Below are 26526 nucleotides of genomic sequence, written 5' to 3'. Positions count from 1 at the left end.
TAATACCAGTGTAGGAAGGGTGACTGGCCTTGGAGAGCACTAGTGAATGACTGACCAATACACTGTTTGAGTATTTGAAACAGAAATGAAGGAATGTCAGAGAATGATGCTCAATTAGAATCAAATCAGGAATATAAGAAGAACGAAGGTGAGGAAGAGAAAGCTCAGGTTATGCCAAAGAAAAAAGAAGCTGAAAGGAAATATAAATAAGTCATTTACACCTTTAAAATCCCTAGCAACAACTTACTATTTCTAGGAATGAGTCTTCATGATTTAAATTTATTCCCTTTCACTCCTGGAGAGGTTGGTAAGTATTGTTAAAAAGGTAGTGACACTCAATGTTAAGTTGGCAATCCTAACTTTTCTGGGTTTCATGGCTAATTAATATGAAAACAGAGCAACTCATGTGGAGGTTCAGGGTAAATTGCTGTCTCGAGTAGCTAATGGTAGAGTGATGTAAACCATCAAGTAACCATTAGGCATATGCAATTCAAGGGGTATCTCTTCCTCCGTACATCATGTGCTCATTAATAATAGTACGAATAAACTGATTATTATGCTTCTGTTGAGACGAAGCAAAGAGTTTTTCTGGTAGTTGTAAGACTTCAGAATGAGGTTCAGCCACTTTCTGTCTCCATTAAAATTACAACTTTTTGTAAATAGTCCAGCCAAAGCTACATTTGATGTTATAGTTCCTATGACCCTGGCCTGAAATGTTATTTCATGTGAAACTGTTGGAGTTGGGACAAACTTTCCTCATTCCTGAAGAAGGGCTTATGCCCGAAACGTCGATTCTCCTGTTCCCTGGATGCTGCCTGACCTGCTGCGCTTTTCCAGCAACACATTTTCAGCTCCGCTTTTATGTTTTTGTTCACTTTGAGAAAATATGACCATTCAGCAACTTTTGGAATATTGCGTGCAATTCTGGTCTCCTTCCTATTGGAAGTTTGTTGTGAAACTTGAAAGGGTTCAGAAAAGATTCACAAGGATGTTGCCAGGGTTGGAGGATTTGAGCTACAGAAAGAGGCTGAATAGGCTGTGGCTGTTTTCCCTGGAACATCGAAGGCTGAGGGGTGATCTTATAGAGGTTTATAAAATCATAAGGGGTATGGATCGGATAAATAGACAACGTCTTTTCCCTGGGATGGGGGAGACCAGAACTGGATGGCATAAGTATAGGGTGAGAGGGGAAGGATATAAAATGGAGTTTTTCACACAGAAGGTTGTGCATGTATGGAATGAGCTGCCAGAGGAAGTAGTGGAGGATGGTACAATTGCAGCATTTAAAGGGCATTTGGATGGGTATATGATTGGGAAGAGTTTAGAGGGATATGGGCCAAGTACTGGCAAATGGGGACCACATGAGGTGAGGATATCTGGTCAGTGTGGACGTGTTGGACCGAAGGGTCTGTTTCTGTGCTGCAAATCTCTACGACTCTAAATCACGTTTAAGCATAACCATTACATTACATAGTTCATTTAACTTGTCATCCAAGAATATTTACTTGAATGTTCATGAAAAATAAGTCCAAAATCCGCATTGATGGAAATGAGGGCTGACATCACTGGGAGAGAGGTGAGTGGGAGTACAACTGATGAGATCAGATAAATAGAGACCAGAGAAATTAAGGATCACAAATATCTTAGACTCTCTTTATAATATCTTTTTTCGACAAGGAGTATTTTCACTTGTAGTCTAATTTGAAATATCTCGTAATCTTTTTATAGCCTTCCAGTATCCATTGAGCACAAGAATATACTGTATGGTGAGGGGAGGCACTGAATGAGGGTTTCACATGAAATATGTCTGTGTAATTTAAGTCCATATTCAAAGAGAATTTTTATCTCTTTTTTTTAGTTCCGCAGCTGGTGTTTGGTGGAAACCTGGATTTTCTGGTGTTTGATTACCTCTCTGAGATCACCATGTCGCTGCTCGCTGCTGCTAAAGCAAAATCTTCTGTGAGAATGTGTTTCTATTATTAAATAATTGGAGTGTAGTACATTGTGTATCCAAATACTATTTGGGGGTGTTTGAGGAGACATCAGTGTACAGCCTGTACCTGAGCTCCATTAGGGAAGCAGGTGAATTAATTCTAGGGCATGCATCACAGCTGGTGTCAAAGAAGTTTATTTTTCGCTCAGTGTTTCATGACAGGTGTCGGTTCACTTGCGGTAACATGAGTTTTATGTTTTCTTCACCTTGCACAGATATTCTCAACTTGGAGTGGTGATAAATCCCATCTAGTTTATCTTTGCAAGGCACATGCTCAGCATTGTTACTGCCAGTATAATTACAGACTAGATATTTCCACTCAAGCCCTGTACGCCCTGTGAAAGTATCCAACACAAAGAATCTAGCCAAGTAACAAGAGCAAAGCCAATTTAGAGGCCATCCCTACCCTAGCTGCTGAATGAATGTCCTGAAACTGTTACTGTCTCAAGGTTGTTCTCACATAACACAAAGAGAGCTGGAGGGATGTGCAGCGATGACGAAGTGAGGAGGCTGCAGAAGTCCTTGGACAATATAGGAAAGTGGGCAAAGAAGTAGCAGATGGAGTGCAAATGTGGATAAGCATGAGGTTCTGCAGTCTGGTAGAAAAAAATAGAGGTGCAGGCTATTTCCTAAACAGGGATTGGTTTCAGAAATCTGAAGCACGAAGGGTCTTGTGAGTCCCAGTTCAGTATTCTATTAAGATTAACATACAGGTTCAACTGGTGCTTAGGAAGGCAAATACAATGTTAGCATTGATTACAAGAGGGCTGGATTACAAGCGCAAGTGCTGAAGCCGCTCTAGTCAGATCATATTTGGAATACTGTGAGCAGTTTAGTGCCCCATACCTAAAGAAGACATTGCAGGGGGTCCATATGAGGTTTCCAAGAATAATCCTGGGGATTAAGAGGTTGTCATATAAGGAGTTGTTGAGAACTCTGGGTCAATGCTCAAGAGAAGGGTAAGGAGGCATCTGATCGAAACTTGCTGAATACTGAGAGACCTGGATCGAGTGGATGTGGAGAAGTAGGAGAGACTAGGGCTCTGAGCGCATGGGTGTCCCTTTAGCACTGAGATGAGATTTATTCAGCCACAGAGTGGTTTATCTGTGGAACTCATTGCTGCAGAGGGCTGTGATGGCCAAGAAATTGAGTGGATTTAAGACAGAGGTAGATAGGTTCTTGATTGGTAAGGGGATCAAGAGCTCTGGGAGAAGGCAGGAGATTATTGAGAAACATATCATTTATGATCAAATGGTGAAGAAGATTCAATTGGCCAGATGACAAAATTCTGCTCCTGGAATTTATGGTCTTATGCAGGTTTCAGCAAGGTTTTCTGCAAAATGTTAGGCAATAGACTTGCTGACCTGTTATCTTAACAGTAAATTAATCCACATGAGATATATGCTGTCTGAAAGATTTGTCCCCTAAAATTCTGGCTCCTTAGTCAAGGGCACTTGTCTCCCCACCTTTTGAAGATCTAATATTCAGGTCCACATTATGTTCCTGATGTTGTTGATCATACATCTCCTTGGCTACTGGTAGGTGACTCATTTCCATATTTTTCCAGAAGTACTTATCTGCATCAGTTCTTCTTTCATTCTCATTCTCCCATAATGGGATTGGGGTGGGCACTTCACCTTCACTGGGCAACTGATCACAGGTGAGAAACCCCAGCTGCATTTCTCCTGTAAAAACAAAAAATACTCTTAAGTACTCAACATGTCTGGTAGCATCTTTAGAGAAAGAAACAGCATTTTAGGTTGATGATTTTTGATCAAACACTTTTTTGATCTTTTGTACATGTGTACCCCGGTGTACTGTGTCAATGTCCTGTATTTGATATAGATTTTAATGCCTCTCCATTTTGATTTATAATGTATTCCCAAGTGTACAGAAATAATATAACCTGTTTCTTTTTTCCAGAACCATGGATATGTGCCAGATTTTGTGGAGGTTGCTATGGTCCCATTTATTAAGGATATTCATAAAAGAGGTAATCTTGACAGTCATGGTTTTCTTTCTTTCTGCTTTTATCAGTTAGTTAAAAACAATTTGTTTAGTTAAACTCATTGTTGTCATTTAATAACTAAGGTGAAAAACTGCAAAATTAAGTATATCAGTGAAAAGATACAGTGAAAAATATTGTTTTGTGTGCTATCCAGAAAAATCATTCCTTACATAAGTGCTTCAGGGAAAGAGAACAGAATGTAAAATATAGTGTTACAGCTACAGAGAAGGTGCACAGAAAGATAAACTCTAATATATGAGAGGTCTGTTCATAAGTCTGATAACAGCGGGGAAGAAACTGTTCTTGAATCTGTTGGTACGTGTTTTCAAACATTTGTACCTTCGGCCCGATGGAAGAGGGTGGAAGAGAATATAACTGGGATGGGAAATGCCTTTGATTATGTTGGCTGCTTTCTGGAAGCAGTGTAAAGTACAGACAGAGTCAATTGATGGAAGGCTGATTTTCGTGATGGACTGGGCTGTGTTCATAAGTCTTTGTAATTTCTTACAATCGTGGGTAGAGCAGTTGCCATTCCAAGCTGTGATGCATCCAGATAAGATGCTTTTTATGGGGCATCTATAAAAATTGCTAAGAGTCATTGTGGACATGCCAAATTTCTTAGACTTCTGAGGAAGTAGAAGTATTGGTGTGCTTTCTTGACTATAGCATGAATGTGGAATGGACCAGGGTAGACCATTGGTGATATTTACTCCTAGGAACTTGAAGCTCTTGACCATCTCCACCACAGCACCATTGATTCTGCTTCCTGAAGTCGATGACCAGCTCCTTCGTTTTGCTGACATTGAAGGAGAGATTGTTGTCTTTACATCATGCCACTAAGCTGTCTGTCTCTTTCCTGTTCTCTGTCTCATTGTTGTTTGTGATCTGACCCACTACAGTGGTGTCATCAGCAAATTTGCAAATGGAGTTAGAGCTGAATTTGGCCACGCAGTCAGGCGCACACAGCCTTGCGGGGCCTCAGTATTGAGGATTATTGTGGAGAAAGTGTTGTCATTTATCCTTACTGATTGCAGTCTGTGGATCGGGAAGTCAAGGATCTAGTTGCAGAGGATGGAGCAGAGAGCTAGGTCTTGGAGTTTTGCTGAAATGATGCTGTTGAAGGCAGAGCCAAAGTTAGGAGTTTTAAGTAGGTGTCCTTATTATCCAGATGTTCCAGAGATGTGTGTAAGGCCACGGATATGGCATCTGCCATAGACCTATTGTGAAGCTAGGCGAATTGTAGAGGTTCAAGGCAATCTGGGAGGCTGGGATTGATGTGTGCTATTACTAACCACTCGAAGCATTTCATAAGAATGGATGTCAGAGCCACCGAGTGTTAGGCATTAAGGCACATTACCTGATTTTTCTTTGACATTGGGAGGATAGTGGTCTTTTTGAAGCAGGTGGGGACCTTGGTTAGAGTAAGGAGAGATTAAAGATGTTTGCGAATCCTCCTACCAGCTGGTCTATGCAGGAGAGTGTATGGCCGCTGTCTTTGTTTTGGCCAGTCGTTTTGCATGGGATCACTCTCAAGAAGACCGATCGGATCGGACCTCTACTCTGGTAACTGTGTGTACAGATGCACCCAAGGTGTCAAGGCAAGTGACATCATTTCACTGACCTTTTGTTCAAAACGAGCATAGAATGTATTGAGCTTAGTGGGGAGGGATGCATTGTCATCAGTGATCCTACCTGAATTCACTTTGTAGCCTGTTACATTATATAAGCCTTGCCACAGTCGACATGTGTTCATATGGTTAGTCAGGGACTCTAGTTTAGTCTGGTATTGTCTCTTAGCGTCCATGATGACTTTGGGAAGATTATACTTAGATTTCCTATATAGGTCAGGGTCACCTGACTTGAACGCCTCAGTCAAGAGTGAATCTCCTGGTTCATCCATGGTTTTCAGTTTGGGAACTTGAATTAACTTCTTCGGCACATACTTGTCTACATACTTACTGATGAATTCTGCAAAGGTAGTAGCATTTTCATTTAAGTTGCCATTAACCTGTCCACTGACTCCAAGCATCTGTTCCTTGGACCAGCATGTACCACTTTCTGTACCAGATCCTCATGCTTCAGTTTCTGCTTGTAAACTGGGTGAAAGAGCATGGCCTTCTGGTCTGATATACCAAAATAAAAGCAGGGAATGGAGTGGTAGGCAACTTTGTTTTCGACCAGTAGCCTTCTGTTTTTTTTCATAAAGTTGCAAAACCTATAAATTTGTTTCCTTTAGATCTCACTCACACCACCCAGAATTTAGCACAGATTAGCACTGAATTGGAAATAACATGTGGAAGGGTTATTACGGTAACTGGTATGAGAGAAGAGAAAGGTTTATGCTGGGACAGGATGGAGTGCTCCTCTGAAGCTGAAGCACAATTTTGAGACAGAATAGAAAGAAAGTAAAAAATATTCCAGAGTCTAAAGTCAGATTGCTCGATTGCATTTGACTTGCATTAGACTCGTTTTAAAAATCTTTGTCAATGATCAAATAAATATATTTCCTGATTGTCCTAACCTATTCACAGATAACCGGGAAACTTTGAATCAGTTTTTTATTGTGAAACATCTGAATCCATGCTTCTGGTGACAGCTTTTGTTCAGTTAACTGAACTCCATAAAATTCGCCCCCTGCTGATTACTAGCTGCCCATATTTATTAATTAAACTAATTTACACAAATTTAAACTGAATTAATAATCTATCAGCTGTTCTTCATTCTGTTAGGCATCAGGCATTCCTGCAGATCATATGAGATGATAACATAAATCATGGTCCCAGATATATACTTGAGAAATATTCATGAATGCCTCCTCCCCTGATCACTAAGGATTATTATGTGCTTCAACGCCTGACTTTTCCACTTCACATTTGCATTTTGAGTATATTCTTATACTATTATTGAACATTATTATGTTCATCTCTAAACAAAGTCAAGCAATTAACATGAAACACAGGAGAAGTTTCTTACAGTAACAAATAACATGTTTACAGTATAGGTAGTCTGTTAGCTCACGTGACGTTGACCGGATGGCTGGTTTGTAATGCAGAGTCACACCAACTGCATGTGTTCACTTTCTGTACCGGCCAAAGTAACATGAAGATCCCACCTTCTTGACATTGCTTCTTGCCGGAGGCATGGTACCCCTGAGGTTAAATCACTCTCAGTTGTGTCTCTCTATTGAGAGGGCCACCATATGGTTCCCTGAGACTATGACAACTTTGCATTGACTTTATTTTCAGTATTTTTACTTAAGTGACATTTAAGTTGGCCATTCATTATGATGTGAATTTCAATCAATTTCGACAATAATTTCAGATTTATTATCCTTCTCCAAGAAATGGAAAATTACCAGTTCCTCCACTAATGTATTTGGAAAATGTACTGCCTAATTTGAAGCTTAGCAGGAAATTGTCAGTTTGAATATGGGCTGGCACTGAGCTAGCTGTTGCCAACTGCGACAGTACAAGCAACTCAACTTGATATAATCACTCTGCGCTTTGAAAGGAAATCAACAAGAATCAACATTTCCTTCCCAGTTTGCATAAATCAGTAGCTCTGTTAGCATCAGTTCAGAAGATTTTAAGTTCAAGCCTCTTTATGGATTTGTAAACTACACAATCTCAGCTGACCCTGCTATGATTGCTGGAGATGCTGCAAGCTATAATAGGTATAAAGTACCTGGTGGTATTGTTCAAAGAACGCAGGAAATTCTCCTACTGCTCTGAACAGCATTTTCTCTTCAAGTAGCACAACCAAAAGCAGATTACTTTGCTGATTGTGGAATTTTGGTGAGTACAGATTGGCACTGTATTTAAAACAATTTGCTGTATGGCACTTTGTGGTGTTCTGAGTGTATCCTGAGGAACTATAAAATTGCAAGGTTGTTTGTTCTTTCTTTGTGGATCTGTATTCTGTGACTATTGCTAGAAAGCACGTGTATATTGAACAAGAACCAAATCAGGCTCAACCATGATGACTCCACGGTAAGATACTTAGCTGACTCTTACTATCTTGATTTGGAGGTGCAGGTGTTGGACTGGGGTGTACAGAGTTAAAACCCACACAACACCAGGTTGTAGTCCAACAGGTTTAATTGGAAGCACTGGCTTTCGGACCGCTGCTCCTTCATCACAACCACCTGTTGTTTCACAACTGCAAAAGTCCCAAAAAGTCAAAGAATCAGAGGAAATTGTGAAACAAAAAAAATACACATTTTGAAAGAGGAAATAAATCAAAACGATAATCAGTAAAAACTTACATTTTAATTTCAAACATAGTGAAAAACAAATGCCCTAAAGGTATTTAGTTTTTGCTTCAGGTATTCGTGTCGTCTGCAATGCTGGAGGTGTGAATCCTCACGCTTGTGCTACTGCTCTACAGCAAGTTGTGAAGAAAGCAGATCTGGACTTGAAGATTGGAGTCGTGACAGGCGATGATTTAATGTTGATGGTATGTAGGAAATAATAGGATATAAACAAAGAAGAAAAATATCAAAATGCTTTCTCTGGGGCGGCATGGTGGCTCAGGGGTTAGCACTGCTGCCAGGGACCTGGCTTTGATTCCAGCCTCAGGCAATTAGATTAGATTAGATTACTTACTTAGATTAGATTACTTACAATGTGGAAACAGGCCCTTCGGCCCAACAAGTCCACACTGCCCCGCCGAAGCGCAACCCACCCATACCCCTACATTTACCCCTTACCTAACACTACGGGCAATTTAGAATGGCCAGTTCACCTGACCATGCACATCTTTCGACTGTGGGAGGAAACCGGAGCACCCGGAGGAAACCCACGCAGACACGGGCAGAATGTGCAAACTCCCCACAGTCAGTCGCCTGAGGCGGGAATTGAACCCGGGTCTCTGGCGCTGTGAGGCAGCAGTGCTAACCACTGTGCCACCGTGCCGCCCACTAATTGTCTGTTTGGAGTTTGCACATTCTTCCCTTGTCTGCGTGGGTTTCCTCCGGGTGCTCCGGTTTCCTCCCACAGTCGAAAGATGTGCAGGTTAAGTGAGTTAGCCATGCTAAATTGCCCACAGTGTTCAGGGATGTGTAGGCTAGGTGCATTAGTCAAGGGTAGATATAGAGTAGGGGGAATGGGTCTGGGTGGGTCGGTGTAGACTTGTTGGACCGAAGGGCCTGTTTCCGCACTGTGGAGACTCTATGATTCTATGACAATTATGAACATTTTAATGAGGAGCAAAAATAGGCCATTTGGCACCTTAGGCCTGCTCTGCCATTCAATAATAAGACCATGGATAGAGACAAAAAAAGACAGCAGATGCTGGAATCCAAAATAGACAGGCAGGAGGCTGGAAAAATACAGCAAGCCAGGCAGCATCAGGAAGTGGAGAAGTCAACATTTCAGGTGTAACCCTTCTTTAGGATTGCGGGTGGGTGTTCAGGTGAGCTGCATATAAAGGGGGAGGCGGGGGCAGGATTGTGAAGTATGAATAGGTTAACACAGGTAGAGGGTACAACCTGGTTGATCACTGGAATGGATCTGGTTGGTGGCAGGGAGCAATGGCAGTGACGGAGAGGGGCTGGGAAAGGAGTCAGGGGATGGGTAGGGAGGTTATTTGAAATTGGAGAACTCAATATCGATGATTGTATCGGCGCTACCTTGTGCTCCCACGAGGAGGTTGAACAGATCATCTACTTTACTAACATCTTCCACCCCGACCTCAAATTTACCTGGACCGTCTCAGATTCCTCCCTCCCCTTCCTAGACCTCTCCATTTCTATCTCGAACAACCGACTCAACACGGACGTTTACTATAAACCGACTGACTCCCACAGCTACCTAGATTACACCTCCTCCCACCCTATCCCCTGTAAAAATGCCATCCCATATTCCCAATTCCTTCGCCTTCGCTGCATCTGTTCCCAGGAGGACCAATTCCAATACCGAACAACCCAGATGGCCTCCTTCTTCAAAGACCCCAATTCCCCCTCCGACGTGGTTGACAATGCTCTCCACCGCATCTCCTCCACTTCCCGCTCCTCCGCCCTTGAACCCGCCCCTCCAATCGCCACCAGGACAGAACCCCACTGGTCCTCACCTACCACCCCACCAACCTCCAGATACATCATATCATCCTTCGTCATTTCCGCCACCTCCAAACAGACCCCACCACCAAGGATATATTTCCCTCCCCACCCCTATCAGCGTTCCGGAAAGACTACTCCCTCCTTGACTCCCTTGTCAGATCCACACCCCCCACCAACCCAACCTCCACTCCTGGCACCTTCCCCTGCAACAGCAAGAAATGCAAAATTTGCGCCCATACCTCCCACCTCACTTCCCTCCAAGGCCCCAAGGGATCCTTCTATATCCGTCAGAAATTTACCTGCACCTCCACAAACATCATTTACTGCATCCGCTTCACCCGATGTGGCCTCCTATACATTGGGGAGACAGACCGCCTACTTGCGGAACGTTTCAGAGAACACCTCTGGGACACCCGCGCCAACCAACCCAACCGCCCTGTGGCTGAACACTAACTCCCCCTCCCACTCCGCCAAGGACAATGCAGGTCCTTGGCCTCCTCCACCGCCAAACCATGGTAACACGACGCCTGGAGGAAGAGCGCCTCATCTTCCGCCTAGGAACCCTCCATCCACAAGGATGAATGCAGATTTCTCCAGCTTTCTCATTTCCCCTCCCCCCACCTTTTCTCAGTCACAACTCTCAGACTCAGCACCACCTTCTTGACCTGCAATCTTCTTCCCGACCTCTCCGTCCTCACCCCCTCTCCGGCCTATCACCCTCACCTTAACTTCCTTCCACCTACGTATTCCCAACCCCCCTCCCCCAAGTCCCTCCTCCCTACCTTTTATCTTAGCCTGCTTGGCACACCCTCCTCATTCCTGAAGAAGGGCTTATGCCCGAAATGTTGATTCTCCTGTTCCTTTGATGCTGCCTGACCTGTTGCGCTTTTCCAGCAACACATTTTTGAACTCAATATTGAGTCCTGTGTGCTGTAGGGTGCCCAATTGGAAGATAAGGTGTTGTTCCTCCAATAGGCACTGTGGTTTGTTTTGGCAATTGAGGAGGCCATTCAATAAGACCATGGCTGATTTGTTTTTGAAATTTCATATGGCCATTTATTCCCAGTAACTTTGATTCCCTTAGACTAACACGAATCTATTTACCTCTACCTTGAAAATATTCAATGACCAAATCTCCACAGGCCTCTGAAGCAATGAGTTCCCTCAGAGAGAAAAATAATTCTCGTCATCTCTGCCCTAAAAGGGTGACCCGTAGCTCACCGTTCTACATGCACCCCCAAGCGTAAGCATCATTTCCATGTTCACCATGCACCATATTCAGGATCTTATAAATGATTCCCCACCTCACTTTTCGGAATTCCAGTGGAACAAGTTCAGTCGGTCCAGCTTTCCTCAGAAGGGAATAGTTGTGCTTTGCAAGAGTTTTTGAGGATCGAGTTTGTTTCGATCCTCAAAACTGTGGTGCTAGTCACCTCCCTAATATAACAGTGAATGCTAAACCAAGAGATTTCGAGATGTCTGCGGCTGAAGTATTGAACGAAGAAATTCATGGCCACAGTCACCTTTGCAACAGGTATCAGTACTACCTCTGGCTTCTCTGAAGGTGAAGATCTGTCTGTAAGCAGTGACAGGTATCAGAGGACATAATTCATCAAATGAAAATGATGGACACACTGCTCTTCACTTGGACTAGGGTAAGAGAATTGCTTTCCCAAACCTTAAGTGGATAAGATCTGTTATTGAGGGCACTTCCCCAACCTCTTTCTTCTCCCTTTGCAAGTAACTTGACCTTTTCTCAATGTCTGCATTGTGCTTTAGGCCAAGGAGGATGGTAACCATGACTGGGAGCAAATGGTCTGACTGTTCTATCCTTTATTAGAGAAGGGAATCAAAAGATTTTTGGGATTAAATGAGAACATGAATTAACCATGTTCTTACTGAATGGCAGAGCAGGCTCCAGGGGCAAGTGGCTTAGCAAAACCTTTAAAATCCAAACCAAGAATTTCACCATGTGCAGTATCACTCACTCCATAGTAACAATTTAAATAGCAGTGCACAACATTTCTGCAAACTCAGGCAGAGAAAGTAGAAGTTGGACAGCAACTAATCTGAAAATGGTTGATATCCTTTTGTGCTGATCGGTGTCCTTTCTGCTGTTGAACACATGTTTCACTGTTTACGTTTAATGAAGAACCTTAATTAGATTGTAAATGTCCATATGAGTATCAAATCAGTGCTGATGAAAATCACAGCCTACATCTTTGTATGTTTGGGGTGCATGCAGCCACCACCCATGTTAACACTCACAATAACATCATTGGGACCTCTTAACATTTGTAATGTGCAACCAAAGAACCAAAACAATGTATTGAAAGAACCAAATTTTGCAACCTTACTGATCAGTGGTCATTGGTCCTACATTTTTAACAACGTTATTTAAGATTATATAAAATTAACAACGTTATTTAACAACATTATTTGAAATTATATAAGATTTCAAACTTTACATTGTCATAAATCATATTGCTTGAAAAAAATATTGAATGAGTTTACCAAGTTCATCTTGTTTGAAGGTAACATTTCTTCATATGTGGTATTTCACTACCACATCTTTAATTTCTTGCTTTTAAATTTTAAAACACTGATTGATCTGTGTGTTCAGACAAACACTATTGCACTGATGCTGTGTTTCTAGCAACACAGGAAATTGGTGCACTTTTAAGACACTCGCAGAAATTGCCAAATGCAGAAAACTCAGCAGATCTGGCAGCCTCTGTGGAGAGATAAACAGAGTTAATGTTTCAAGTTCAACACAGCTCTTCTTCAGAACTGGTGTGATTTTAAGTGTCCTTACTCCTCATTTTATCCATAATTGTACACTGTGATTTTCACATTACTTTCAAGAGTTTAAAGCAAAAGAAGGTGGCCTTCTTCTCATATCATTAAACTGAAGAAAATCACTCTTAAAGAAGAGCATGTGAAAGTATTCACTAATTCAGCACCCAGTGCTACTCTACTCGGAGCAATGTCTTTCAGTTTTGCTTTCTGGCTGTGTTATTTATTGTATCATAAATGAGGCATGTGCTTATTGCTAAGAAAATAAACCACATAACAGCACACCTTCACAGGCTTATTTCTAGTTTGTGTCTCATTTTATCAGTCTATCACTGTAAATGTAACATATCCACCTGTCAATTCCTTTGACGTTTTTTAAGGACTACTTGACACCTTTGTTCCTATGAAATCATTTGGGACCAGAGATGATAATTGATTAGTAACCAGTGACAGTAAGGACGTGGGTAATGTAGATGCACAAACTGATCCAGTATCTGGGGATGATTAAAGGATTAATGACCAGTGTCTTCATAGCTTCCAACTTTAAATCTCTCGGCATTCTCACAAATGTCCATCTGGTCCTGCTAACTGAGCAAGTTTAAGTGTATTCAATCTTTCTAAGATTGAGGTTTGTTAAGTTTTTTTTAGCCCATACAAGAAGCACCTTCTCCACTATAACTTTGATGAACGACACGCTAACTAATTTATTAATCATGTCAGCCATGGCGTTGACTTCCAAGTATAAAACTGTTGGCCTCATTCATCTATTTACCAACTTCTTATTTTTTATATTATTCTGGAAAGCTTTCAGATTCTCTTTTTCATTTGCTGACACTCTCATATTCTCTTTTTGCTTCTCTCATTTTATTTTCTCCTCTCAACTTTCTGTAATCAGGCTGGTTCTCCATTATTTTATCAACTTTACATCTGTCATATGCATGATTTTTCTGCTTCGGCTTTTTTCCAAGTCTTTTATCATTCATAAATGTGTTGGTCCTACCTTTCCCCCTTGTCGGAATGTATCTCAACTACACCCAATAAACTTCTTCAAATACAAGCTATTCTCCCTTTGTAGTTCTGCCTGCCAATCTTTGATTCCATCTTACTTTGGCTAGAAGCATTATCTGCTCACTGAAGTTAGTCTCTGTAATTAATTTTTACTTTTTAAATTTGGATTGTTTCTGTCCTTTTCCAGAGGTAATCTAAACCTTACTACCGTATGATCACTATCTCCTAATGTTACCTCATTGGCACTGGATCCACTTGACTTCATTTCCAGAGCCAGAGAATTTAAGGATGGACAATAAATGCTGACCGAGCCAGTAACATCCACATCCATTAATGACTGTTTAAAAAAAGCAATGCCTCCTCAGCACTTTAACTGGAATCAGAACTGATGTAAAAAAAACACATGGTTTGCCTGTTCTGTCTTTTACACAGTTACTACAGGCCCTTCAGCCCAACAAGTCCCCACTGACCCTCCGAAGAATAACCCACCCAGACCCATTTCCCTCCAACTAATGCACCTAACACAATGGGCAATTTAGAATGGCCAGTTCACCTGGCCTGCGCGTCTTTGGACTTTGGGAGGAAACCGGAGCACCTGGAGGAAACCCACGCAGACACAAGGAGAATGTGCAAACTCCACACAGACAGTCGCCCGAGGCTGGAATCGAACCTGGGTCCCTGGCAATGTGAGGCAGCAGTGCTAACCACTGAGCCACCGTGCTGCCCAGTCTATATCAGAACAAAAGACTTCCATCATAACTACTCTATAGTTTTTCCACCTCTTGACATTTCCCAGAAGATTTGTTTCTCCATGTCTTTGCGACTTATCAGTGACTTCTAAAATACACCGAGGAATGCAAAGATACCTGTCAATTCTTAATTCATATCATAACTTCAAAATAACAGGAGTAATTTATACAGATTACAGTGACCTGGGCAAAGCGGTCCAGAATTCCGTCAATTGAATCATCAGTTGAAAAATGGACTTTCTTGGGAATTACAAATTACACAAGATTTTATATAGCTACTACAAAACCTTTTTATTGCATATTTTAATATAATTTTGATTTGAAATTGTTTTCAATACAATTAAAGAAGCATGTTTCACAACTGTGGAGTGTCCCAAAGTACTTTGCAGTCAGTCAATTACTTTTAACATATAATCCTGTAGTCATGTAGAATTAACCTCTCTTCTAAAGACAGAGAACTAGTTTAAATTGACTAGGGTGAATTTAAAATTGCAGAATTAGCTGTCACATTTTGCTGTAGCGTGCATTAATGTCAAGAGATCTGTTGCCTCCTATGACCACAGATGGAAAATCATGGCACTTTTTTGTACCACTTGCAACTATTAGGATCAATCTCGGGGTTAAAACTTGAGACCAAACTCAATCTTTAAGTGATCGGGATAGTGGGTCAGGGATAATTGAATCCAGGTACACAGGTGTAATTCAGTCTCTAACTGAACTAAAGAAAGGTTTTAATAATAAAAAGAAAAGGTTTTCTTAGAGCTAACAGTTATGGATTGCACACACCTTTTTTTTTTGCCAGAAAGATTTGCTGAAAGAAGCAGGCATTACTGACGTGAATAATGGAAGTCCTTTCCCTGCAAATGTTCAAAGCATGAATGCATATTTAGGGTGAGTACTTACTTTTACTATGATGCCCAGGATTAAATATGTATTTTATTGAGTATTGCTTTTTTTAACAAGTTCAGTTTTAAATTTGCTGTTTGGCAAGAGCTAACACATTATCAACACAAGGTGAATCTCTGCCTGAGTTCTGAGAAGTCTGTGCAATATCATTTTAGAAATATATCTCATTGATGGACAGTATACTGACTGAAGTGAATTTGGATCTTGAGAGCGATATTTGTGGCAGATGTTTTTTAAAGTACAAAAGGCGTCAGTATTTATACTGTATGGATTGATGGCATGTGAGTAGCCCTGAGCTCTGGCAACTGTGCAGGAACTTGTGTAGTAGTAGACACTGGTCCAAGTGGATTGGTATTGATGTTTGCAATTATACCAGTTTTCAGTACATGCTAAGCAGAGCATGAGTCCATGATATTGAAGTAGGCCAGTGATTCTTGGAATGGACAGATATATGATGAATGTGGTTTAATTCAAAGAAATGAACTTCCAGAATTAGTGAATCAATATCTATTAATTATGCTAAGACTAGGTAAATGTGATTTTTAGTTGTGTATATGTTAAGTAGTGGGAATGATATTGAATTTGAAAACAAAAGAGAGCTGTGGCATTTATACAGTGGCTACATGTATACAGAACAACCCCAAGTCTTTCACTGCTGATTATTTATATTTGAAGTGTATTTGTTGTGGTTATATGGGCAGGCAGAGCATTCTGTTAAGTGAACTCCAGAAACAGAAAATAAGATCATTAATCTATTAATGCATTTATTGTCATATTGTTTAAAGAACATATATTACAGGACACTGAGAGTATTTCCAACTCTTTCTTTGAATTGTTCTTGGAGTTTTTCACATGTGAAGCCCTGGGTTAACATTTCAAATGAACATTGGTTATGTTTTAGTTTTAAGTTCCACGTAAGATGGAAAGCCTCAACTTAGTGTCTGTTTACGTTCCGTACCAGCAAGCAGTTATCTCGTATGAAGGATAGCATCGCTGACAGTAATGTATTCCCTAAAGTGCTATTCTGAAGAATTAACACAGATCATATATTCAGGTCCTGGAGTGGAATATGAACCCCTAACTTTCTTACTGAAGTCAAAAATGCTGCTGCTGACATTGTTTGGGACATAATATTATCGCTAGATCTGGACGAAGGAACTGAGGGTACTGTTGCTACGTTTGCACATCACACAAAATGGGTGGAGGAATAGGTAGTATTGGGGAGGCAAGGAGGTTGCAAATGGACTTTGATTGGTTTAGGAGAGTAAGAAAAGGAGTGGCAGATGGAATACAATGTGGGAAAATGTGAGGTTATGCCCTTTGATAGAGGTGAAGACTTTTTTTTTAAATGAGGAAGGCATCAGAAATCTGAAGCACAAACGAACATGGGAGTCCTAGTTTAGGATTCTTTTAAAGTTAACATGCAGATTCAGTCAACACTTAGGAAGGCAAATGTAATGTTAACATTCATTTCAAGAGTGCTTGAATACAAGAACAGATGTACTGCTCAGGCTGTATAAGGCTCTGGTCAGACTGCATTTGGAATATTGTATGCAGTTTTAAGTCCTATATCTAAGGAAGGATGTGCTAGTGTTGAAGGGGGTCCAGAGGAGGTTTACAAGAATGAGCCCACGAATGAAGAGCTTGTTCAACGAGGAGCAGTTGAGGACTCTGGGTCTGAACTTGATGGATCTTAGAAGGATGGGGGTGGGGGGGGAATATCATTGAAACTTGCAAAATACTGAAAGGCCTGGATAGAGTGAATGCAGAGAAGATGTTTCCAGTAGCAGGAGAGACTAGGACTCAGAGTGAAGGGGGACCCTTTAGAACTGAGACAAAGAAGAATTTCTTCAGCCAGAGGGTGGTAAATCTGTCGAACTCATTGCTGCAGATGACTTTGGAGGCCAAGGCATTTGAGTATACTTATCACAGAAATGGATTATTGACTAGTAATAGGTTGGGGGAGAAGGCAGGAGAATGGGATTGAGAAACATATCAGCCATGATTGAATGGTGGAGCAGACCTGATGGGCTGAATGGTCTTTTTCTGCTCCTGCAACTTATTATGATCTTATAATAAAGTGAATAGAAACGCAGAAATGCTACGGCAAAGTTCCTGGGAATTATGTCAGGAATTGGACATTATACTTACCAGGTAAAGCTTGAACAGTATAGAGCTTGTTTCACTGAATCTTGGGAAGAATAAGGAGGATCCTGTGGAGAATCTTCAAAGTTTTCAGGTTTTTGGCAGATTAAATTCTCATAGCTTGCCACAGAATGACAAATCAGAAAAATACAAACAATGAGGAGCACTTGAAAATAATTTGCTTCCTACAACTGGCTGTTGACATGTAGGAAAGAATTTTCAAATTATAGCTCTTGAACAAGTGAGGGACAAGTGTAGTAGATTGCAAACGCAATTGTTCAAGGAGTGGGCTTTGCTGTTAACCATTGAGGAGAAAGTGAGGACTGCACCTCCTGCGGTTGCAGGGGAAGGTGCCGGGAGTGGAGGTTGGGTTGTTGGGGGTGTGGATCCACACCAACCTCCACTCCCGGCACCTTCCCTTGCAACCGCAGGAGGTGCAAGACTTGCGCCCACACCTCCCCCCTCACCTCCCTCCAAGGCCCCAAAGGAAACTTCCATATCCGCCACAGATTCACCTGCACCTCCACACACATCATCTATTGCATCCTCTGCACCCGATGTGGCTTCCTCTATATTGGGGAGACAGGCCGGCTACTTGCGGAGCGTTTCAGAGAACACCTCTGGGACACCCGGACCAACCAACCCAACCACCCTGTGACTCAACACTTCAACTCCCCCTCCCACTCCACCAAGGATGTGCAGGTCTTTGGACTCCTCCATCGCCAGACCACAACAACACGACGGTTGGAGGAAGAGCGCCTCATCTTCCGCCTAGGAACCCTCCAACCACAAGGGATGAACTCGGATTTCACCAGTTTCCTCATTTCCCCTCCCCCCACCTTGTCTCAGTCAAATCCATCGAATTCAGCACCGCCTTCCTAACCTGCAATCTTCTTCCTGACCTCTCTGCCCCCACCCCAGTCTGACCTATCACCCTCACCTTGACCTCTTTCCACCTATCACATTTCTGACGCCCCTCCCCCAAGTCCCTCCTCCCTACCTTTTATCTTAGCCTGCTGGACAAACTTTCCTCATTCCTGAAGAAGGGCTTATGCCCGAAACGTCGATTCCCCTGTTCCCTGGATGCTGCCTGACCTGCTGCGCTTTTCCAGCAACACATTTTCAGCTTTGCTGTTAACCAGCCATGATATTACCAACCCTCATCTGGGTTCCCTCTCCAATCACACACGACCTCTGTTATTGAGAAGACCAGTCAGTCTTGAAACCGATGTAGCTAAATATGGGAGAGGCTATAAGCAGCAGGACTGTGATGCTGAAGATCTGGATAATTGCTGCCAGAAGTTTAATCACTTCATAAGGTGTGTAAAGGCAAGTGTCTTATCACTCACAACTAATAATCACCACTGTCTCATCATCCTAGTCTTCTCTTGAATAGCACTTCTCTGACTGACACATCTTATAGGGGACACATTCATTTTTCTCCAGCTGCCCCCTCCAGCCCTCATTTCAGCAGACACTCCACATTGACCCTCATTCAATTGCCTGCACAGTTATCCTTCACAGAGACCTCCTCAAAACTGCTCATTCCAACCTCAACACACATTCTACTATTCACAGTTGTAACTCTCTGCTCCCTTTCATCATAGGAAAAGTGAGCACAGAAATCCAGAGATTGAGAATTAAACTGGATTCTCTCTCACATTTTTTTCTCTCTCTCCCCCTTCTTCCCTCTCTCTCTTCCCCCCCCCCACCCCCATTGTCTTTCTGTCTCTCCCTCCTGTCCCCTGCACATTCTCTTGTCTCATTCTCTATGAGGAATTGCACACACTTTCATTCCCTCGCACATTCTCTGTTTCTCACATTCCCTCACCCATTCTCTCTCTTTCACATTCCCTCGTTAATTCTTGCTCTGTCATATTCACTCCCACATTCTCTTTTCATATTCACCCACACATTGTCTCTCTTGCTCCCTTTCCCTGACACGTTCTCTCTCTCATTCCCATTCCCTTACATGACCTTTTTTCTCTCTCTCTCATAGTCATTGATTGTCTACAACACTTAAGATCTTGGGGTGGTGGGAGCATGAAATTTTGTTTGACTCGCAGGAACTTGCAAACTTCATAAGGACTTAAGAAATAAAAGCGGGAGTAGGCCATTCTGCCTCTCTCAAGCTTGTGTCATCATTATTCGCTTTGGGCTGGAGAGGCCCGGTGCTAGAAGGACTCTTTTCCAACCTAGTTTACTGCATCAGGTGCTCCTGATGTGGTCTTCTCTACATGGGCCGACTCGGCCTCCCAGTCGCTGCCCATTCCCCTAACCACTCCCTTTCTGACATGATCATTCTTGGCCCCCTCCCATTGCCAAAACAAATCACAGCTCCTATTGGAAGAACAACACCTTATCTTCTGCCTGGGAACCCTACAGCCTGGAGGACTCAACATTGAGTTCTCCAATGTCAAATAACCTCCCTTCCCAGCCCTCCCCTCCCTGCTACTGCTCCCAACCAGATTCATTCCTCCCATTGACCAATCAGGTTTCATCTTCTACCTATTTTCACATATCCCCACTTCACTACCTTGCCCCCGCCTACCCCTTTACCTGCAACTGCCCCCACACCCATCCCCAGTCCTGAAGAAAGGTTACACCCGAAACGTTAACTTCTCTACCTCCTGAAGCTGCCTGGCTTGTTGTGTTCTTCCAGCTTCCTGTCTATCTCTCAAACTTGTCATAGGGATCAAATCCTTGATATTTCAGATCTATCTACCATTTTATTAATTTTGGTTATTTTGGGTCTACAACTCTCTGGGATAGAGAATTCCTGATATCTACTACTGTCTTAGACAATAAATTCCCTCATGTCTCAGTTTTAAATTAATGTCCCTTTATTCTGTAACTACGTCCCCTCATTCAAGATTTCCCCATCTACTCTGGCAAGAATCTTGTATATTTCAACAGATCACGCCTCATTCTTCTAAACTCTCACGAATAAAAGTTTAACCTATTTAACTATGCTCAAGTCAACCTCTTCATGTCGGGAATTAGATTATTGAGTCTCTTTCCAACTGCCTCTGATGCCAGTATGTCCAGTCTGTAAAAATAACAGGTCCAAAACTGTACGCAATACTCCAGGTGCAACCTCACTAGCATGCTGTACTGTTGTAACAAGTCTACTCTATTTTTAAACTCCTTAGTAGTAAAGGCCAACATTCCATGCACCTTCTTAATTACTTGCTGTAACTTCATCAATCCTTAATCCACCATTCTGTAAAATGTGTTCTCTGACCTGAATCCATCTGTAATGATATTCCCCATTTTGGGATTACTTCTCTACTGTTATTCAAGCAATATTTGTTCCTAAACACTCTTGTTAGAGATAGGCTTCCTTTCTCCCAGTAAATTGGTCGATAATAACCAGACAATATAGAATCCCTACAGTGTGAGAACGGGCCCTTCGGCCCAACAAGTCCACACTGACCCTCTAGAGAGTAACCCACACAGACCCATTCTCCTTACCCTATGTTTACCCCTGAATAATGCACTTAACCTACGCCTCCCTGACACAATGGGCAATTTAGCATGGCCAATTCACCTAACCTGCACATCTTTGGATTGTGGGAGGAAACCAGAGCACCCAGAGGAAACCCACGCAGACACGGGGAGAATGTGCAAACTCCACACATACAGTTACCTGAGGGTGGAATCAAACCTGGGTCCCTGGTGCCGTGAGGCAGCCGTGCTAACCACTGAGCTGTTTGCTCCTGACTTGGTAGGAGAACCCCTTTGAAAACAGTTTCTAACTGTCCCCATTGCCTGTTTGGATTGAGCTGATGTAACCTGCAAATATTGACTGATCTTCCTGAGTTACGTTGGGCAGATTCCCAGGTATTGCTGAAAGTATTTTGCTGTGAGTCTGCCCAGCACCAGCATCTGTCCATCCTCTCTGGGATGGCCCCCCTCCTCTGCTGTTCATTTCTATGGTATAGATTGTGAGATGATGCTGAGTACAGTGTGGTGCTACCATCCTTTCCTCTCGTTCCCAGATGTCATCAGCACTTTTTACAAATCCTTGTTCTTCCCACCGCATTTCACGTCCTCTTCCATACCCCTCTGTAAATGTACCATGTGTATTTCCTCCAGACTAATTGCTGCTGCTTCAACCTGACTGCTTTTATCGTTATGTCATCTGCCCATCGATTACCTAATTGAATGGTGTCTGTTCCCTTCTGATGGACTTTCACCTTTCTCACTGCTGTCTCTATTGGTCATCTAACAGCTTGTCAAATTCCTGAATTATTCTCTCATTCTGTGTCTGCCCTCCTCCTCCGGTGATGTACCCCTTCAATTCTATGTTACTATGTAATCATGTGAAATTCCGAAAGCTTACCTGCTGCTTATATAAATGTTCATCTATTGTCACATTATGTTCTAATCATGCATTTAACATTTCAATTTGTTTTCAAAGGTCCTTTTTCTTCTCTCCAACACACCTGAAGATATGAGATGATATTGTCTACCTACAGATTGCCTCAGTAACATTGTCAAACAGAAATTCCTGTTAATTCTTATTTACTATGCTTTAAGCACATGAATGCTTTAACTATTAAGTGAAATAAACTTTTAAAAATCCTTTAGCTCGCTTTTTCTTAAACTCACAACAAAGTGCATTAACAGTTTTTACCTTCTCTTGAGACTTTGAAACGTCCTTACAATATCTTCACCAACAATGCTATGTGATCCCCAGCATTAACATCTTTAGACATGTTCATCCTTTTGCATTTAGTCCTTTGGACATTTCACAATTCCAGATTCCAGAATAAGAGATTTTCCTGTTCACAAATAGCTGTCTGTGGGTCGTAGTGCAATCATTTCCCATCTGTAAGACTACATGCAATTTCCTGTGATGAGGAAGTGTCATCTGTGTCTCAACGACTGACAAATTCAGACTCATGCACACACACATGCAAACCTGCTCACCCCAACCACATACATACATATATATATATATATATATATATACACACACACACAAACTCACCTCCCAACTGCTCCCACACATATGCACACACACACATCTCCCCCAACCACATACATATGCAACTCCCCCCACACACAAAAAAGCCTCCCAACTCTCTTCCCTCGCACCCCCCACACAGATCTACACATGTACGCACATACAGGCAAAAGCCCGCACCCCCCACAACCACATACACGCGCACAAACAAACACCCTGCCCAGACATACCACTTGAACACGATCACATCCAGCAGTGGAGCAACTGCTTATCCTAAGTTATTATAAAGAATATGAAGCAAGCGCACCAAATTTTGATAAGTACGCTAATGGTGAAATCCAGTTTTCTAATTTGTGGCCTTTGTACGGGGTAGTGAGCTGTCTGTATATACATCCTTAGTGCTGTTAAAGTGGGAGTTCCATGATTTTGAATCAACAACATTGAGAGAATGGTTACTATTTCCAAGTCAGAGTGGTGTGTGACTTGGAGGGGACCTTGCAATATGTGAACATCCACTTTCTGTCTGCAAAGAACAGGGCCCTGTGTATTAATATGTGATAAGGCCAGCTTTCACTGAGAAGCACAAAATGGCCAACAGCTGCTGGTCATTGAGTCGTAAAAGACTATTGCTGACAACAACATTTTCCTAGGTCAACTAAAGCCATAAGTAATGAAACTAACATTTGCAGATAACAACATTTGAACAATAGAACAGTTGTAGTTAGTGAATACATTTGAGAACATTCTGTAAGCCATAGATAAAACAATGGCAACGTTTGACGTTGTAATTAACAATATTTAACATTTGATACTACTCTGTAAACCATAGATAAAATAATTCTAGAGATCACATTATTAATTGTTTAATCAATAATTATAGAACCAAATAAGTTCATAAAAAGATTCAAATCAGATCACAAATGGTTAATGACAACCATAAATGTTTCTTTCTCTCTCTCTCTCTCTCTCTCTCGCTCGTTCGCTCGCTTTAGATATTGGAATTTTATTTGCAATGTGCTAAGCCACATCTGTGTGTAAGAACTGATCAAAAGTCAATACTCTTGTTTTACCTGTAATGAAAATTTTCTAATTAACTATTAGTCCTGGCAAAATTATTCAGACAGAAAACATTCTGAAAAGTTTCAAAAACATAAACGTTTAACTGTGATTGAGCCACGAGCCTGTTCATCTATGAGAGTCATGGAGATGTAGTGCACGGAAACAGACTCTTCAGTCCAACTCCTCCATGTAGATCAGATATCCTAATCTAATTTAATCCCATTTGCCAGCATTTGTCCCATATCCTCGGTGTAAAAAAGTTGCCCCTTCAGTCCCTTTTCTATCTTTCCCCTCTCACCCTAAACCTATGCCCTCTCGTTCTGGACCCTTCCACCCCAGGGAAAAGACTTATCCATGCCCCTCATGATTTTATAAATCCCTAAGGTCACCCCTCAGCCTCTGACACTCCCGGGAAAACAAACCCAGCCTATTCAGCCCCTCCCTGTAGCTTAAACCCTCAAACGCTGGTAACATCCTTGAAATCTTTTCTGAACCCTTTCACAACATCCTTCAGCCAATCACACAGTGACAGCTTGGCTTTGCTGACCAATAGCGAATGGGCGTTGGAGGCCGGGATGGGGGTCGCGGTGCGTGGTGTGGTGTATGGTGTACGTCTGCCTTCTAACTTTAAAATATATACAGAGACCTTTTCAAACCTGTCGATTATTATTATTATTCTATGTTTGATTTTCTGTATTTGATTATTTGGTATTTGGTTCTGTTCTGATTTTTTTTTCAGTTCTTTGGTCTGATCTGGTTCTGTTCTGTTTCTTTTTGTGCCTTTATGATTTTTTTTGTTCTAAGCTTACTATTGTAACTTGGACTCTCATTGAAAGGTATGAGACTTACCATAGTTCCTAGTACACAGTTGTGTACAACACTGCAAGCCTAACTGATGACCTTGAATTGGTTGTTAGTGTAATGCTAGGTATGTAGACCGGACATCACAAAGATCAGCAGATAGTATCAAACAGTATGTCTCCATGGCTATTCGCTGTAGGTGGGGTACTGATTCATTTCAAACAGCCTGTGTCCAACATTCAGTGTGACTGATTGGACAACATTGCTAAATAAGCTTGAGTACAAACAATTACATTATTGAATTTCAATGAATACAAGATAAAAAGCTTCAGTAAAATGTTAAAAATCACACAACACCAGGTTATAGTCCAACAGGTTTAATTGGAAGCTAGTTTTGGAGTGCCTCTCCTTCATCAGGTGGAGCGGCACTCTGAAAGCTAGTGCTTCCAATTAAACCTGTTGGACTATAACCTGGTGTGATGTGATATTTAACTTTGTACACCCCAGTCCAAAACGGGCATCTCCAATCAATAAAATGCATTGTTTTCAGCTTTGAGTGAAGTTGGCTCATCAGAGTAAATAATAAATGGGGGCGGCATGGTGGCTCAGCAGTCAGCACTGCTGCCTCACAGTGACAGGGACCCGGCTTCTATTCCTGCCTCAGGTGACTGTCTGTGTAGAGCTTGCACATTCTCCCCATGTGCACATGGATTTCCTCTGGGTGCTCTGGTTTCCTCCTACGGTTCAAACATGCAGGTCAGGTCAATTGGCCATGCTAAATTGCCCATAGTGTTAGGTACATTAGTCAGGGGTAAATATAAGGTCGGGGAATGGGTGTGGGTGGGTTACTCTTCGGAGGGTCTTGTTGGGCCGAACGCCCTGTTTCCATACAGTAGGGAATCTAATCTAGTCTAATATGCCAATGTAACTTTGTTGAATTTATATTTGCACAGTGCCAAACCAATCAGCAGAGCTCTGGACCTTGGAGCTGACATAGTCATAACTGGCAGATGCATCGACAGTGGCATTGCTCTGGGACCTCTTATTCATTATGTAAGGCACTCTTTACATTATTATGGTTCCTAGCTTTTCACTGATCATGTATTATCTTGTATTAACATCCGAGATCATGGATTTCTCAATTGTAATAGGGATGAATTGACAGGACATTTAAAAAAATTGGGTAGCATTTTGAGAGGGCATTTTGTACCATTTTAAAATTAACCATTAATTAATTAAACATTCAACCTTACTGATATAAAAATAGCAATCTAGTATATTGATAATTGAAGTGCTGCTAACCCAGCAGGTCAATAACCTGAATTGGGATGATATTTGCTACATTGTATTGTCTTTGAAATTGGTATTTCTGTTAAATGAGTGGTTGATATAATGAGAAGGGGAAGCATACTATGATATAAGAAAATCACACTAACATAGGAAAAGTAATGATATTTTAATTTTCTTATAGAGTCATACAATGCAGCAAAAAGACACTTTGGCCCATCAAGCTTGCTCATTCAAATAATTAATAACTAAATATTTAATCATTAACTGGTAAATTATTAATTTAACCAATAAATTTCCTACCTAAATAAACATCCAGCTTCAGCCATGCTTTCTGTCGAATGTTTTAGGTCAGTTTCATGATGTACTTCCATACCACATCACCTCTGATTAAGAAAGATTCAAACCCCACAATAATGACATAAGCACAAGATTCATGTTGTTGCTTCTGTGCAGTGTTGAGGAAGTGATAAGCTGTCAGGGTTGCTAACTTTTGAGCTAGACATTAAAGCAAAGCAGTTTTTCTCTCTAGAACATCTCATGACATTGTTTGAAAACAGCGGAGGAGTTGTCCCCAGTATATTGGCAATTTATTTAATCCATTAACTGACATCACAAACAAAATAGGATGTTTGGTCTTCACCTTGTTGTTTGTAGGACATTACTATATGCAAATTTACCTGCATTACAGCAGTGACTGCATTTTGATAAAGCTTTGACAAAGGGTCAGTTAGACTTGAAACA

The 26526-nt window shown here is 41.6% G+C and overlaps 1 protein-coding gene across 2 annotated transcripts in view; it reads left to right on the top strand.

The window, feature by feature from the left end:
• The window catches only part of LOC122553709 (uncharacterized), a 161105-nt gene that overhangs the window by 11041 nt on the left and 123538 nt on the right, over positions 1–26526 (top strand). For both annotated transcript variants that reach the window (XM_087980907.1, XM_087980858.1), the window contains exons 2-6: positions 1859–1959; positions 3917–3986; positions 8326–8456; positions 15415–15503; positions 25449–25548. In XM_087980907.1, the coding sequence (XP_087837033.1) occupies positions 1859–1959; positions 3917–3986; positions 8326–8456; positions 15415–15503; positions 25449–25548 (491 nt within the window). The remainder of the gene's footprint in view (positions 1–1858; positions 1960–3916; positions 3987–8325; positions 8457–15414; positions 15504–25448; positions 25549–26526) is intronic.

This window comes from Chiloscyllium plagiosum, unplaced genomic scaffold (assembly GCF_037043375.1).
Source record: "Chiloscyllium plagiosum isolate Xiang-an unplaced genomic scaffold, Cpla_swu_hap1 HiC_scaffold_1, whole genome shotgun sequence".
Taxonomy (NCBI): domain Eukaryota; kingdom Metazoa; phylum Chordata; class Chondrichthyes; order Orectolobiformes; family Hemiscylliidae; genus Chiloscyllium; species Chiloscyllium plagiosum.
Note: the sequence above shows the minus strand (reverse complement) of the source record. Positions and strands in the feature narration are given on the sequence as shown.